This window comes from Desmodus rotundus, chromosome 1 (assembly GCF_022682495.2).
Source record: "Desmodus rotundus isolate HL8 chromosome 1, HLdesRot8A.1, whole genome shotgun sequence".
Taxonomy (NCBI): domain Eukaryota; kingdom Metazoa; phylum Chordata; class Mammalia; order Chiroptera; family Phyllostomidae; genus Desmodus; species Desmodus rotundus.
The window spans coordinates 78197089-78211055 of record NC_071387.1 but is presented as its reverse complement, the minus strand read 5'-3'; the positions used below and the strand labels follow the sequence as shown (position 1 = coordinate 78211055).

Below are 13967 nucleotides of genomic sequence, written 5' to 3'. Positions count from 1 at the left end.
ATTTAGGCCGTAAAGGCAATTATTAGATAATAGTGTAAGGCACAAATCAATGAATTCATAACAAAACAGGCTATGTTTTATATATATATATGTATGTATGCACACACATACACACACACTGTATTTTGCCATGTATAATGCGCTACCGTGTATAATGTGCACCCATGTTTTTGGCCCAAACTGTCAGGAAAAAGCTTTCATTTTAATTTTTTATTCAATTTTTATTTATTTATATTTAGAAGCAAAAGCTATTATCATATTCCAGGATATTATTTTGCATACAGATATTGTTATGCTTTCTAGAGTTACACTTTTAACACATAAGCATAAATAAAATAATTAAAAACATTTATATAGCTACAGAATTAGCACTACCCATGTATATACGCATGCTTATTTTTCCCTCAAAAATTTGGACCAAAAAGTGTGCATTACACATGGCAAAATTCGATGTGATTGTGTGTGTTTGTGTATATATCTATCCAGAAAGTATCCAGCCATGTAACATGAAAAAAGAGCCCTGGCTGGTGTGGCTCAGTGGACTGAGTGCTGGCCTGAGGACCCAAAGGTCTCTGGTTCCATTTCAAGTCAGGGCACGTGCCTTTTTGGTCCAGGTCCCCAGTTGGGGACGTGTGAGAGGCATCTCTCCACATTGATGTTTCTCTCCCTCTCTTTCTCCCTCCCTTCCCCTCTCTAAAAATAAATAACATCTTTAAAAAACAACACAACAACAAAAAAAGAAAAACAGAGACATTTATTGAAGAAGATACAAGATACAAGAAACATTGTACATAGGACAATGAAACCTCAGTCTCCTTCAAAGTAGGTACCTTGGAACCTCACACAGTTCTCCCAATCGCCATCAGCTGCCCCATTGTATTTTCCTGAACCTCATGGAGAATCTGAAATCTCTTCCTTTTCAAAGGTGATTTTAGTTTTGGGAAAAGCCAGAAGTCAAAGGGTGCCAAATCTGGGCTGTAGGGGGCAGAGTCACCTGGGCGGTTTGACGTTTCACCAAAAAAACTCTGCACAAGACGTGGTCATGAGCAGGTGTGTCGTCCTGATGAGGGTGTGTTGTGCCGATCACCAGTTGCCCATAGCTACAGCCTTCTGAATCATCTGATAGTTTCCATGAGGGAATGTTCAAGCTGAACGTAAAATTTGATGTAGATTCGTTCTCTACTTGCTCAGTCAGTTTGAATGCAACAGCCACACAGTACACATGCTCACTCGATGGCATCTACCGCCCCCACTGACTAGTGCAGTGAAGTTGTCATTGTTCACTCATGGGCATTCCAGTCTCCTTGGCTGCCAGGTTACATCGATGTCACGCAAACCGTTCTTGTTACATGAACAACGCCTGGCCTTTTCCCAGACAGATTTCATATGTAGGTACTTTAAGCAATATATACTTAAACATAATTCATCCATTCTCCTGGTGATGGACATTTAGGATGTCTCCAATTAATAGCTATGATGAACACTGTTGCTATAGACATTTTTTGTGCATTTCATGTGGTTTATATAATACTCCAGAGCTATACATGTTTTCAATTTTACTAGATATTGACAAATTATTCTCCAAATTCTCCAATTTGTCCACTCTACATCAAACTAAAAAGCTTCTGCGCAGCAAAGGAAACCATTAACAAAGTGAAAGGCAACCTAAGGAATTGGAGAAAATATTTGCAAATCCTGTATCTGAAAAGGGATTAATATCCAAGATGTAAAGGACTCATACAACTCAACATCAAACAGTATGATTAAAAAATGGGCAGAGGGTTTGAATAGACATTTTTCCAGAAGAGACCTACAGATGATTCACTAGCAGGCGAAAAAGTGTTCAACCTCACTAATCATCGGGAAATGCAAATCAAAACCACAATGAGCTATTGCCTTACACCTGTTAGGATAGCTATTGTCAAAAAAATGGCTAGGATGTGAAGAGAAGGGAACCAGTGTGCACTGTTGGTGGGAATGTAAATTAGTGCAGCCACTGTCAAAAACAATATGGAAATTCCTCAAAAACTTAAAAATAGAACTACCATATGATCCAGCAATTCCACTTCCGGGTATTTAGACAAAGGAAACAAAAAAACTAACTCGAAAAGGTACCTGCACCCCGATGTTCATTGCAGCATTATTTACAATAGCCAATACATGGAAACAACCTAAGTGTCCATTGATAGGTGAATTGATAAAGAAGATATGCTATACACAGTTGAATATTATTGAGCCATAAAAAAAGAAATGTGATCATTTACGACAGAATGGGTGGACCTTGAAGTCATTATGCTAAGTGAATAAATCAGGCAGAGAAAGATAAATACTCTGACTTCACTTACATGTGAACTGTAAAAAAAAAAAATAATAGAACTCAGATTCCGAGAACAGATTGGTGGTTGCTAGAAGTTGGGTGGGATTGGGGCGAATGGGTGAAGGTGGTCAAAAGGTACCAGCTTCCAGTTACAAAATAAAGCAGGGGTGTCAAACTCATTTTCACCGGGGACCAGCCACATCATCCTCGTGGATGCCTTCAAAGGGCCGAATGTAAAACTACCCCTTAACAGTTAAGCGACAGCTCAGCACTGCCATGGGGTAGATACAAGGTGCTGGGCAGGATAAAACAAGGTGGAGGGCGGGATTCGGACTGTGGGCCTTGTGTTTGCAATCTATGAAATAAAGAATTCAGTACTGGCTGGGTAACTCAGTTGATTGGAGTGTTGTTCCAATGTGCCCCGGTTGTGGGTTCCATCCCCCGCCAGGGCACATGCAAGAGTCCACCAATGAGTGCAGGGATGGATGGATGGGTGGAGCAGCGTGTTGGTGATTCTCTCTCACTCACTTCCTTCCTCTCAGTCTAGAATCAATCAATGAAGAAAGAGAAAAGAAGAAATCATGGCAGTGCAATTATAGCATGGTGATGTAGGGAAGGAAGAAAATTTCCTCTACCCTCAAAATTCTTTGGCTGGTCTGATAATAATCAAATAGATATGAAACAGATCAGCAAGTGAAAATTACCAAATTTAATACATACACATGTATGAGGACCCTGTATCCCTTAGAGAATCAGACTCCACATGCACTATAGGTTCAGAACAGAAAGGGAATGGGGGTATGTGAGACATCATAAGACCTCCTGAGCTAGGGATGAAGTAAGTTGCCTTGGGAGCTTCGAAGTATCGTTGGGGGATCATTAAAAAAAGGCAGATATTTAGTAAATAGTTTTCTTGCCCTACAGACAGGTCAGAAGAGGTTATCTCTGATAATCTCTGATTATAAGCAAGGCCCCTAATTCAAATTCTTCTAGGTTGTTAAGGAAAGGGCCTAAATTTCTCTTTAGCTCTTGGCTGAAGTTGCCTTTAGCTCAAAGCAATCCACATACCACATGTGCACATCTTGGGGTGGCTCATACTGAACCCCCACAGTAACTGGTTAATAATACTCTATTGCATCTTTGAAAGTTGCTAAGACAGTAAATCTTTAAAGTTCTCATCACAAGAAAAAAAATTGGGACTATATGTGGTGATGGATGTTTACTTATTGTGATCATTTTGCGATATATACATTTATAAAATCATTATGTTGTCCACCTGAAACTAATGTAATGTGTCAGTGATATCTGTCGACATGAGAAATGTCCAAACCTGTAGAGCATTTTCGTAAGAGTTTATTTGATCTACATTGACAACATGCCAGGGAGCAAGATCTCGGGTGCTCTGGAGAACACTTTCGCAGTAGCAGGTCTTGAATTACTGGGTTGTTAACAAGACTATCCGCTTTCTTACGGATGTTTACACTTATTTCAAAGGAGCATTAACCTAGCACAAAAACAATGAAGAGGGCTTGCTTAAGGCAAAGACAAACCTTTTACTAAAAAATTATAGGCCTGGGGCATGTCTACCCTCCAAGACCTGCCCAGTCATGAATTTATGATCAGATTACCCTGTGAGGTTGCTTTCCATAGACCCCTTTTCCTTCCACATATCTCAATTTAAACAGTTAGTGCTCACTTCGGCAGCACATGTACTAAAATTAGAATGATACACAGAGGATGAGCACGGTCCCTGCGCAAGGATGACACGCAAATTTGTGGAGTGAAAAAAATATGCTCTCACCATGAGTGTATGAGAACACCCATGACTTTATATCAGCAATTTTCACCCTTTTTCATCTCATGGCACACACAAGCTAATTACTAAAATTTGGCAACACACCAAAAAATATATTTTTTGCCAATCTGACAAAAAAGTAGGTATAATTTTGATTCATTTGCACCAGATGGCTATTGTGTTGGCTGATGTCATTTCTTAATTTGAAAATCTAAGGGGAAAGAGGTCAGTGCCCCTGTATAAATAAATAGTCGGATATTGCATGCTTTAAAATTGTTGCGGCACATCAGTGTGACTGCCACAGGACACCGGCTGGAAATCGCTGCTCTATATCCTCAAAACCTGTTGTCACACTTTTTCTATTTTGCCAAATTCCTGAATATAAAATAATATCTCATCGTGGTTTTAGTTTTGCAAGGTCTTAATTACTAGTGAGGTTAAGCATGTTTTCATGTGTTTAGAAGCCATTTACAAGGTTTTTTTCCTTATGAATTTATGGTTATGTAGTAAAGAATGTGATCTGTTCCCAAAAGAGGTCTGGCCTTTGCCATCAGCTCCTTAGAGGTAATCTCTAAGCCCTTGGAATGTTGCCCTGCTAGGGGGAGTGTCTGTGTTTGCCTGAGGGCCTTGGGTCATACCTGATAGATAAGTGATGTGATTGACAATGTCATCTGTGGTAGTAGTTTTGAGTTATCATTTGAGTTTGGTATCAGCTTAACCTCCAGAGAGCTGGAGCCTGAAGTCAGCCACTTGGGCAGTCAACCAAGGAGCCCCAGCAAAGTCTCTGGACACCAGGGTTCGGGTGGGCTCCCCTAGCTGGCAACATTCCACACATAACCATCGATGCTGGGAAAACAGCACTGTCCTGATTCCAAAGAGGCAACTGCGAGCTCTGCATTTGGTCCTTTTGGGACTGCCTTATGTGCTTTTGTTTCTTTGGCTCATTTTAATGTTTGCTTGTCTTCTTTTTGACTCAATAGGTTACTTATTTCTTTCCTTTTCAAAACATTTTATTTTTCAGTTACAGTTTACATTTAATATTTTGCTATTAGTTCCAGATATATACATTTTAGTCTTTTAAAGATCTTGAAGGCCTATTGATTTTAATCCTTTCCCTGTGATAAAATGTAACTGTGAGTACAACAGCTTTCAGTGAGTTCTGTGAACCTGTTTAGAGAATAATCAAACCTGAGTGTGGTTTGGGGAAACCCCTGCACTGGCAGTTGGTGTCAGAAGTGAGGGTGGTTTTTGATTGTGCCCTCTAGGTTTGCAATAGTTGGTATTTTTTGTCCCTATCCTATCGTGTTGTTTATCTTATTTAACAACTGAGTTGTAGAAGTTCTGATACATTCTTTGTATTAATCTTTTTTGTTGCTATGTGCATTGCATATATCTTTTTTTTAGTGCTAAGATTTAGATTTTGTTTATTTATTTATTTAAATGTTTTTAAATAACTTTTTTTAGATTTACTTATTTTTTCTAGAAAGAGAAGAGAGGGAGAGAAACATCAATGTGTGAGAGATGTGTACGCCCCAACCAGGGACCTGGCCTGCAGCCCAAGCATATGCCCTGATTGGGGATCGAACCATTGACCTTTTTTGGCTAGCAGGCTGGCACTCAGTCCATTGAGCCACACCATCCAGGGCTATTTATTTATTTTTAGAAAGAAGGAAAGGGAGGGAGAGAAACTTCAATGTGTGTGAGACAAGCATTGATCTGTTGGATCTTGCACACCCCCAACTGGGGACCTGGCCTGCAACCCAGGCATGTGTCCTGACTGGGAATAGAATTGGCAACCTCTCGTTTCATAGGCCGGTGCTCAATCCAATAAGCCACACCAGCCATTGCTTCTCTGCATATATCTTTTCTCAATTCATTTTTCCCCATTTTGCTGTCCACTGATAAATAGATTTTGATTTAATTAGATGTCTGAATATTTTCCTTTAAGATTTTTGTTTTCTTTTTTAAAAGATTTGCAATCCTTTTCTTTGTTCTTTTATTAATTTTTATTGTATTTTCCTATTACCAAGGATTTTTGTTTTCTTTAAAATCTTATTTAAGAATTTCTCTCCTACTCCAACTTCATAAAAACATTTTCTTATAGGAAATAAAAGTATAAATGTTTTGTTTTTTACATTAAGGTCTTTAATTCTTTTGGAGTTAATTCTTTTGGTGTTTGGTGTGAATTAGGAATCTCTATCAAAGAGAGTTAGATTTGGCTGCAAGTAATATTGATATAAAAAACAGTGGCTTAGATATATTGCACTAATGTATTTATATTTTCCTATGGATAATCAAATAATCCAGCATCATTTATTAATACTCCATCCTTTCTCCAATTATCTACAGCATGGACTTGATCGTTGAAAGGTTTTCTTAGGTTCCGCCGAGGAAGAAATGCCAATCAGCCACAGAATTAGGCAGTACAGAGCTTTATCGGGGTTTGCGCACCCAGGTGAGGTTCCCCAATCCGCAGAGCAGAAGTCCCGGGGGAAGCAGGGAATATGTCAGGGTTTTACGCACCAAATTCTGGTTGGCTCTCTTCATGGGGGCTAGGGATTGGTCTCCTTGAACAAAGCAGCAGCAATCTATCATTGGTGGTTCCCTGGTTTGATGTCAGCCGTCTCTTCTGGGTTGTAGTTCGGCTGCCATTTTGTCCTACCCTGACATCCTGACATTCCGACCTCTTTGATAGGATAACGGGTGCCACATTTAATCTGGCTACTTCCTACTGTCAGGGGGGCGGAGAGGGGAGGGGCTAGTGGTTGGAGGTTTTAGGTGATGGGATGCAATGGTTGGGGTAGAAGTGTCCCATACTTGTGGGTTGACGAGGGAAAGGGAAATAGGCAGAGCTGGAGGAGGAGTTGGATTTTCTAACAGCAGAAGGATAAGGGAGGAGGAAGGGGTAGGGTTTCACGTGACCTGGAGAGTGGTGCCTAGTAGTTGGAGAATGTCCCATCCTAGAAGTGGGATGGGGCAGGAGGGTGTGACAAGGAATGAATGGGAAAAGGGAAAGCCGTCCAGACTGCAGTTAAGCAGAGGGGTTCACCACGGGCGAGATGGGGTCCCGTCAACCCCCATGACCGAGATCTGGGAAGGAGTAAGAGTTCCTGAAAAAGATGGTAAAACAGAGTAGGTAGCCCCCGTGTCCACCAGGAAAGGGATGGACTTACCTGCTACCTGCAGTGTTACCCTGGGCTCGGCGAGGGTGATGGGGGTCATGGGGGTCTTCGAGTCCGGCCGCTTCAGTCATCTAGGAGTCCAAGAAGTTCCGGCGCGGCCAGGGAAGAGTCTGCACCTTGACTGGCTGGTCCCCCGCATGGAGGTGCCAGGGGAAAGCCTCTAAGGAGACAGGCATCCTTCCAGTGGCCAAGCTGTCGGCAATCAGGGCAGGGCTTCGTTGGTCGCCGGGGTTGAGGACACTGGCGGGCCCAGTGTCCTTGTTTGCCGCACTTGAAACAGGCCCCCGGTGGGGCGTTCTTCGGCCCGGACTTAGGCTTCGCCCCTGTGCCGGTGTTTGCCGCTGGCTGCAGGGCCACTAGCATGGCTTGGGTCTGCAGGGCCACCTTTTGCTGTAGGCGTGCCTGGCGGGCAGCCTCAGCCTCTGCTTCCCGATTATTGAAAACCTTAAATGCCATATTTACCAGATCTCGGATGGGGGTTTGGGGGCCATCCTCGGCCTTTTTAAAAATTTTCTTCTAATGTCTGGGGCCAATTGAGAGATAAAGTGAGTAGCTAAGACAGTGGCCCCAGCATTAGAAGCTGGGTCAAGGCGGGTATGGAGCATCATTGCCTCGGTTAGTCTGTTGAGAAATAGGGCTGGATTTTCTCCGGGGCCTTGGGTGACTTCTCTGAGTTTATCACAATTGACTGCCTGAGATGAAGGGCAAGGGGAAGGCAGAGCCCTCCTTTTGGGAATTACAGTTGTTAGAGGTGGAAAGACTAGGCGTTTCTCAACTGAAGAGAGGTCAGTTAGTGAGAAGGGGACATGGACCCGAACAACACCCTCTGCTCCTGCCACTTCCCGGAGCGGGCAAATACGGGAGTCTGGGGGCTCTAGATTCAGGCGAGAGCGGGAGTGTGAGCTGACTGGGGAGGAAAGGTCTTCAGAGGGAGGGGAAGAATCCGGCTGAGAGGGGAGGGCCGGAGCTGGAGTAGCCCTCCGTGGGAGCTGATGAGGAGGAGGAGGAGAAGCAAGATCTTCAGGGTAATCAGAAAAGGAGGAAGGGGGTTCTGGGGCAGTTGGCTTAGGAGGCCATACGGGTCAGAGTTCCCTCGGGCCAGGAGAACCTGAGCTGTGGAGCACTGGGCACACAGATCAGGGCGGGAGCACAAGGCCCAAAAGCCCTGAATGTATGGAACCTCAGGCCATTTGCCAGTCTGTCTGCAAAAATTATCTAGGTCAGTAAGGGTAACGAAATCGGAAGTACCTTCAGGAGTCCAGGTTTCGTGATTATTGAGCTGATATAACGGCCAGGCCATAGTGGATAGAAAAATCAGCCGTTTTCGCTTGAGGCCAGGATCAATAGCTGGCAAATTTTTCAGGGGGCACCCTAGAGGTAACTTAGGGTCTGGTTTGGATGCCTGTCCCCCCATTCCTGGTCCCGTGAGGATTAGCAAGTGGGAATCTGTGTCCCTCAACCCAAGTTGCTGATCTGGTCTGTTAAAAATGAGGATCTAGGCCCAGGGACATCTCCTCCAGTGCCTAGAGCCCTTCAGCGGAGGGAGAGCAGCCTCTCCCGGAAGGGTCACCCCGACGCAGCGCTGCGATTTGGTGGGAGAACAGTCTCTCCCAGCAGATGGGGGCCAGGAATCGGTGTTCAGGGACCAGAAATGTAAGGGCAACGGCACTTACCCTGGTTCTTAGTCCGGACTGGTGGGGTGGCCACGAGGCCTCCTCGGGGAGTAGGGAGAGGAGTGGTCTTCAGCAGACAACTCCTCCTCCCGGGTTTCGGCACCAAATGAAAGGTTTTCTTAGGCTCCGCCGAGGAAGAAATGCCAATCAGCCACAGAATTAGGCAGTACAGAGCTTTACTGGGGTTTGCGCACCTGGGAGAGATTCTCCGGTCCGCGGAGCGGGCAAGCAAGTCCGGGGGAAGCAGGGAGAATGGCGGGGATTTATGCACCAAATTCTGGTTGGCTCTCTACATGGGGGCTAGGGATTGGTCTCCTGGAACAAAGCCGCAGTCCATCATTGGTGGTTCCCTGGTTTGACGTCAGCCGTCTCTTCTGGGTTGTAGTTTGGCTGCCATTTTGTCCTACCCCGCCCATCCTGACATTCATATTCTAAGCATCTATATATGTGTATATCTGTTTCTGGGCTTTCTCTTCCACTTAATTAATTTATAGATATATCATGCCAATTCCACACCATATTAGTTGCAAGGGGCTTATTTTGCATTTTGGTATCTCATAGAACAAGCCATTTCATGCCTCTTGTTCTTCTTCAAGAATGTCTTAGCTTTTCTTGACCTGTTGTTCTCATACATAAATTTTAGAACCAGCATCTCATGTTGCTGTACAGAAGGAAGGAAAGAAGTTGCTGTACAGAAGGAAGTTGCTTTACGGAAAAAGTCTGTAAAAACTGTTAGGAATTTGTAGATCAATTTAGGAACAACTGACATTGTTAGAATAATGAGAATTCTCTATGAATATGGTACATATCTGCATTTATTCAGGTTTTTAAAAAATTTTTTAATTAATATATAATTTTCTTATAAGGATTTAACACATTAGACTTATGCCTGAGAACCTGATAAGTTTTTTGCCCTTATATATAATTTTTACCTGAGGTTTCTTATTTATTAAGGGTATGTAGAAATGCAATTGAAATTTGAATATTGATGTTATTTCCAGCAAACAATCTTATTCATTGTAAAAATTTGTCTCTGGATTCTTTTTTGGTTTTCTGTGTAGACAATCAAAGATTAAAGACAATCATGTCATATGTGTTAAATTAAAGTTTTAGTTCTTTGGTCAAGATAGAGACGTAGGTAGACATGCTTCACCTCCTTGTGCAACCATAGAAGGAGTTACAACCAGATCTCAAAAACAAATAATACCGAGAACTGTCAGAAAATTGAGCTGTATGGAAGTCTGACAACCAAGGATTTATTTATTTATTTTAAAGATTTTATTTATTTATTTTTAGAGCAGAAGGGAAGGAGAGAGGGAGAGAAATACCAATGTGTGGGTGCCTTTCACATGCCCCCCCACTGGGGACCTGTCCCGCAACCCAGGCATGTGCCCCGACTGGTAATCAAACCTGCGACCCTTTGGTTCGCAGCCTGTGCTCAATCCACCAAGCACAACAGCCAGAGCTGACAACCAAGGATTTAAAGAGCCACATTCCTCCAGATGGGTAGGAGGGATGGAGACACGGAGACAGGGCAGAGAGGCCATGTGGCAGGGACAAACAGTGGTGGCAGCGGAACACATGGTCCTGCATTCATGTGTGGTGGATAAAAATTGGGAAGGGTATTCCAGGACCAAGCGATCCCAGCCCAGACCAGATGCACAGTCCAGGGTTCCAGCACCAGGGAGATAGACCCCCATTAACTCTGGCTGCAAAAACCAGTGGGTATTGGGGTGGCAGAAAAAACTACCATTTTCACTGCTTAATGGGTCCACATGGACTTAGAACATATGCAAACCCCAGGGCAGCAGCCAAAGGGGTGCTAATGGCATATGGGAAGTGGGTGGACTGACTAGAAATGGGGTGAGTGCTGGGCAAACCTCCAGAGGCTAGGTGGCAGCATTGTCCCCTCTCTGGCCCCCGAGAGCCCAAGAACTGTGGAACAGGTTGCCCCACCCTGGCTACTACCTAAGGCTCCACCCCACACAATTTACAGGTGCCTTTGCTACACAGGCTACACTACTAAGACAGGGAGTAAAAGCAGCTCTACCTAGTACACAGAAACAAACCCAGGGAGGCTGCTGAATTGTGGAGGCAAAGAAATATAACCCAAATGAAAGAACAGAACAAAACTCCAGGAAAAGAACTAAGCCAAATGGAGATAGCCAACCTATCAGATGCAGAGTTTAAAACACTGGTGATAAGGACACTCAGAGAACTCACTGAGTACGGTAACAAAATAAAGAGAGAAATGAAGGTTACACAAAGTGAAATAAAGAAGAATCCACAGGGAACCAACAGTGAAGGGAAGGAAGCCAGGAATAAAATCAATGATTTGGAACAAAAGTAAGAAATAAACATTCAACCAGGACAGAAAGAAGAAACAAGAATTCAAAAAAACAAGGACAGGCTTAGGAATCTGTGGGACAACTTTAAACATTACAACATCCAAAATCATAGGGATGCCAGGAGTAGAAGAGGAAGAGCAAGAAATTAAAAACTTATTTGAAAAAATAATGAAAGAAAACTTCCCTAATTTGGTGAAAGAAATATACAAGTCCAGGAAGCACAGAGGGTCCCAAACAACATGGACCCAAAGCGGATCACACCAAGACACATCATAATTAAAATGCCAAAGATTAAAGATAAAGAGAGAATCTTAAAAGCAGCAAGAGAAAAGCAGAGTTACCTGCAAAAGAGTTACCATGAGACTGTCAGCTGATTTCTCAAAAGAAATGTTGTAGGCAAGAAGTATTCAAAGTGATGAAAAACAAGGACCTACGACCTAGGTTACTCTATCCAGCAAAGATGTCATTTAGAATGGAAGGAGAAATAAAGTGCTTCCCAGACAAGGTAAAGCTAATTGAATACATCATCACCAAGCAATTATTACGTGAAATGTTAAAGGGACTTACCTAAGAAAAAGAAGATCAAAACCATGAACATTGAAATGACAATAAACTCACAACTCTCAACAACTGAATCTAAAAAACAAACTAAGGAAACAACCAGAACAGGAACAGGATCATAGAGGTATGAAGATCATTTGGAGGGTTAACAGCTGGGAGGGGAATGGGGAAGAATGGGGGGAAGTGCAGGGATTAAGAAGCACAATTGGAACAAAATAGGCAGGGGGAGGTTAAGAATAGTGTAGGAAATGGAGAAGCCAAAGAACTTACATGCAGGACCCAGAGACAGGAACTAAGTGTTGAGGGCACTGCTGGAGGGAAGGGGGTGCTGAGCAGAGCGGGGACAAAGGGGGAAAAATTGGGACAATTGTAACAGCATAATCAATAAAATATACTTAAAAATGAGGAAGTTTTACTTCTTTTCTAGTTCTTGTAGCTTTTGTTTTATTGTGGTTTAGTGCTGGCTAGAACTGTGCTATAATGTCAAATCACTAGCAATATTAATAAGCATTCTCATTCTTCTTTAAAAGGGAAGAGTTATGATATTTTCCCATTAATTATGACATTTGTTGTAGGTTTTTGGTAGATAACTTTTATCAGGGTAAGGAAATTCCCCTTTATTTCTAGATTGCTTACGGTTTTTTTAAAACTATAAATGGATGCTAAATTTTAACATATTGTTATGTGGTGGTTGCTGGGGGAGGGGAGTACAAGGGGACTAAAAGGTAATGTAAAAAAATACAATAAAGAACCCTGGCTGGTGTGGCTCAGTGGATTGAGTACTGGTCAGCCAACCAAATGAAAGGGTCACATGTTTGATTCACAGTCAGGGCACATGCTTGGACTGTGGGCCAGGTATCCAGTAGGGGGTATGTGAGACGCAACTACACATTGATGTTTCTCTCCCTCTCTTTCTCACTCCCTTCCCTTCTCTCTAAAAATACATGAATAAAATCTTTTTTAAAATACAAAAAAGATGAAATAAAATAATAAAATAAAAAAATTTATCAATGCTTTTTCCTGCTTCTTTGAAGTAACTATATACATTTTTAATCTTAAATATGTTAACTAATGGATTATATTAATTTTTACTGTAAAACCAAACTTGCACTTTTGGAATAAACCCTACTTTTTTGTGATTGGTTGCTTCCCATACACAACCAGACCAGAGCTCAAACCTGCAACCCTTTGGTGCACAGGATAATGCTCCAACCAACTGAGCCACGTGACCAGGGCAAAATGTTTCTGTATTTTAATCTATGTCTGTAGTTTTGTCCCTTTTTTATTTCTAATATTTGTACCTTCTCTCCTTTCTCTTTAATTTTGCCATAGGTTTATATACTTTTTTTCCAAATTTTGGTCTGTTGAACTCCTCATTACATTTTTGTTTTTTATTTAATCATTGCAACTCTTATTTTCTTATCTCTTTTCATATTTCATACAGGTTTAGTTTGCTGCTTTCATCACTTCTTAAAGTTGAACCCTAGTACATGAATTTTCAGTCCTTTTTACATTTCCAATATGAGTGTTTAGGGTATAAATTTACATTAGAATACAATTTTTGAAGAATTTCACTAGTATTGTCTCTATTGTTCAGTTCTAATATTTTAAATTATATTTTATTAATTATGCTGTTACAGTTGTCCTGACGTTTTTCCCCTTTGGCCCCCTCCACCCAGTATCCCCTACTCCCTCAGGCAATCCCCCCACCATTGTTCATGTCCATGGGTCATGTGTGTAAGTTCTTTGGCTACTCCATTTCCTATACTGTCCTTTACATCCCCATGGCTATTCTGTAACTACCTATTTGTACTTTTTAAAAAATATATTTTATTGATTATGCAATTAAAGTCCCATTTTCGCTTCACTCCCCTCTCCCCAAACACCCCCTCCCACCCACATTTCCCCCCTTTAGTTCATGTCCATGGGTCATACATATAAGTTCCCTGGCTTCTACATATCCTATACTGTTCTTAGCCTCCCCCTGTCTGTTTTCTACTTACCATTTATGGTACTTATTCTCTGTACCTTTTCTCCCCTCTCTCCCCCTCCCACTCTCCTGTTGATAACTCTCCATGTGATCTCCATTTC

The 13967-nt window shown here is 42.2% G+C and overlaps 1 protein-coding gene and 1 non-coding gene across 4 annotated transcripts in view; one reads left to right on the top strand and one right to left on the bottom strand.

The window, feature by feature from the left end:
* Positions 1-735: 735 nt before the first annotated feature.
* Positions 736-13967, bottom strand: part of PRXL2C (peroxiredoxin like 2C) — a 33766-nt gene continuing 20534 nt past the window's right edge. For 2 of the 3 annotated variants that reach the window (XM_045193673.2, XM_053925099.1), the window contains one exon: positions 9127-9628. Coding sequence is in view for 1 of the 3 variants with exons in the window: in XM_053925099.1 (XP_053781074.1) it covers positions 9621-9628 (8 nt within the window). In the remaining 2 variants the exon portion in view is untranslated. Of the gene's footprint in view, positions 2861-9126; positions 9629-13967 lie in introns of those variants that run through there. The other variant, XM_071221634.1, reaches the window with a different exon arrangement.
* LOC112302928 (U6 spliceosomal RNA) lies at positions 4006-4112 on the top strand. The gene has a single exon (XR_002974600.1). It is a non-coding gene; the product is annotated as a U6 spliceosomal RNA (small nuclear RNA).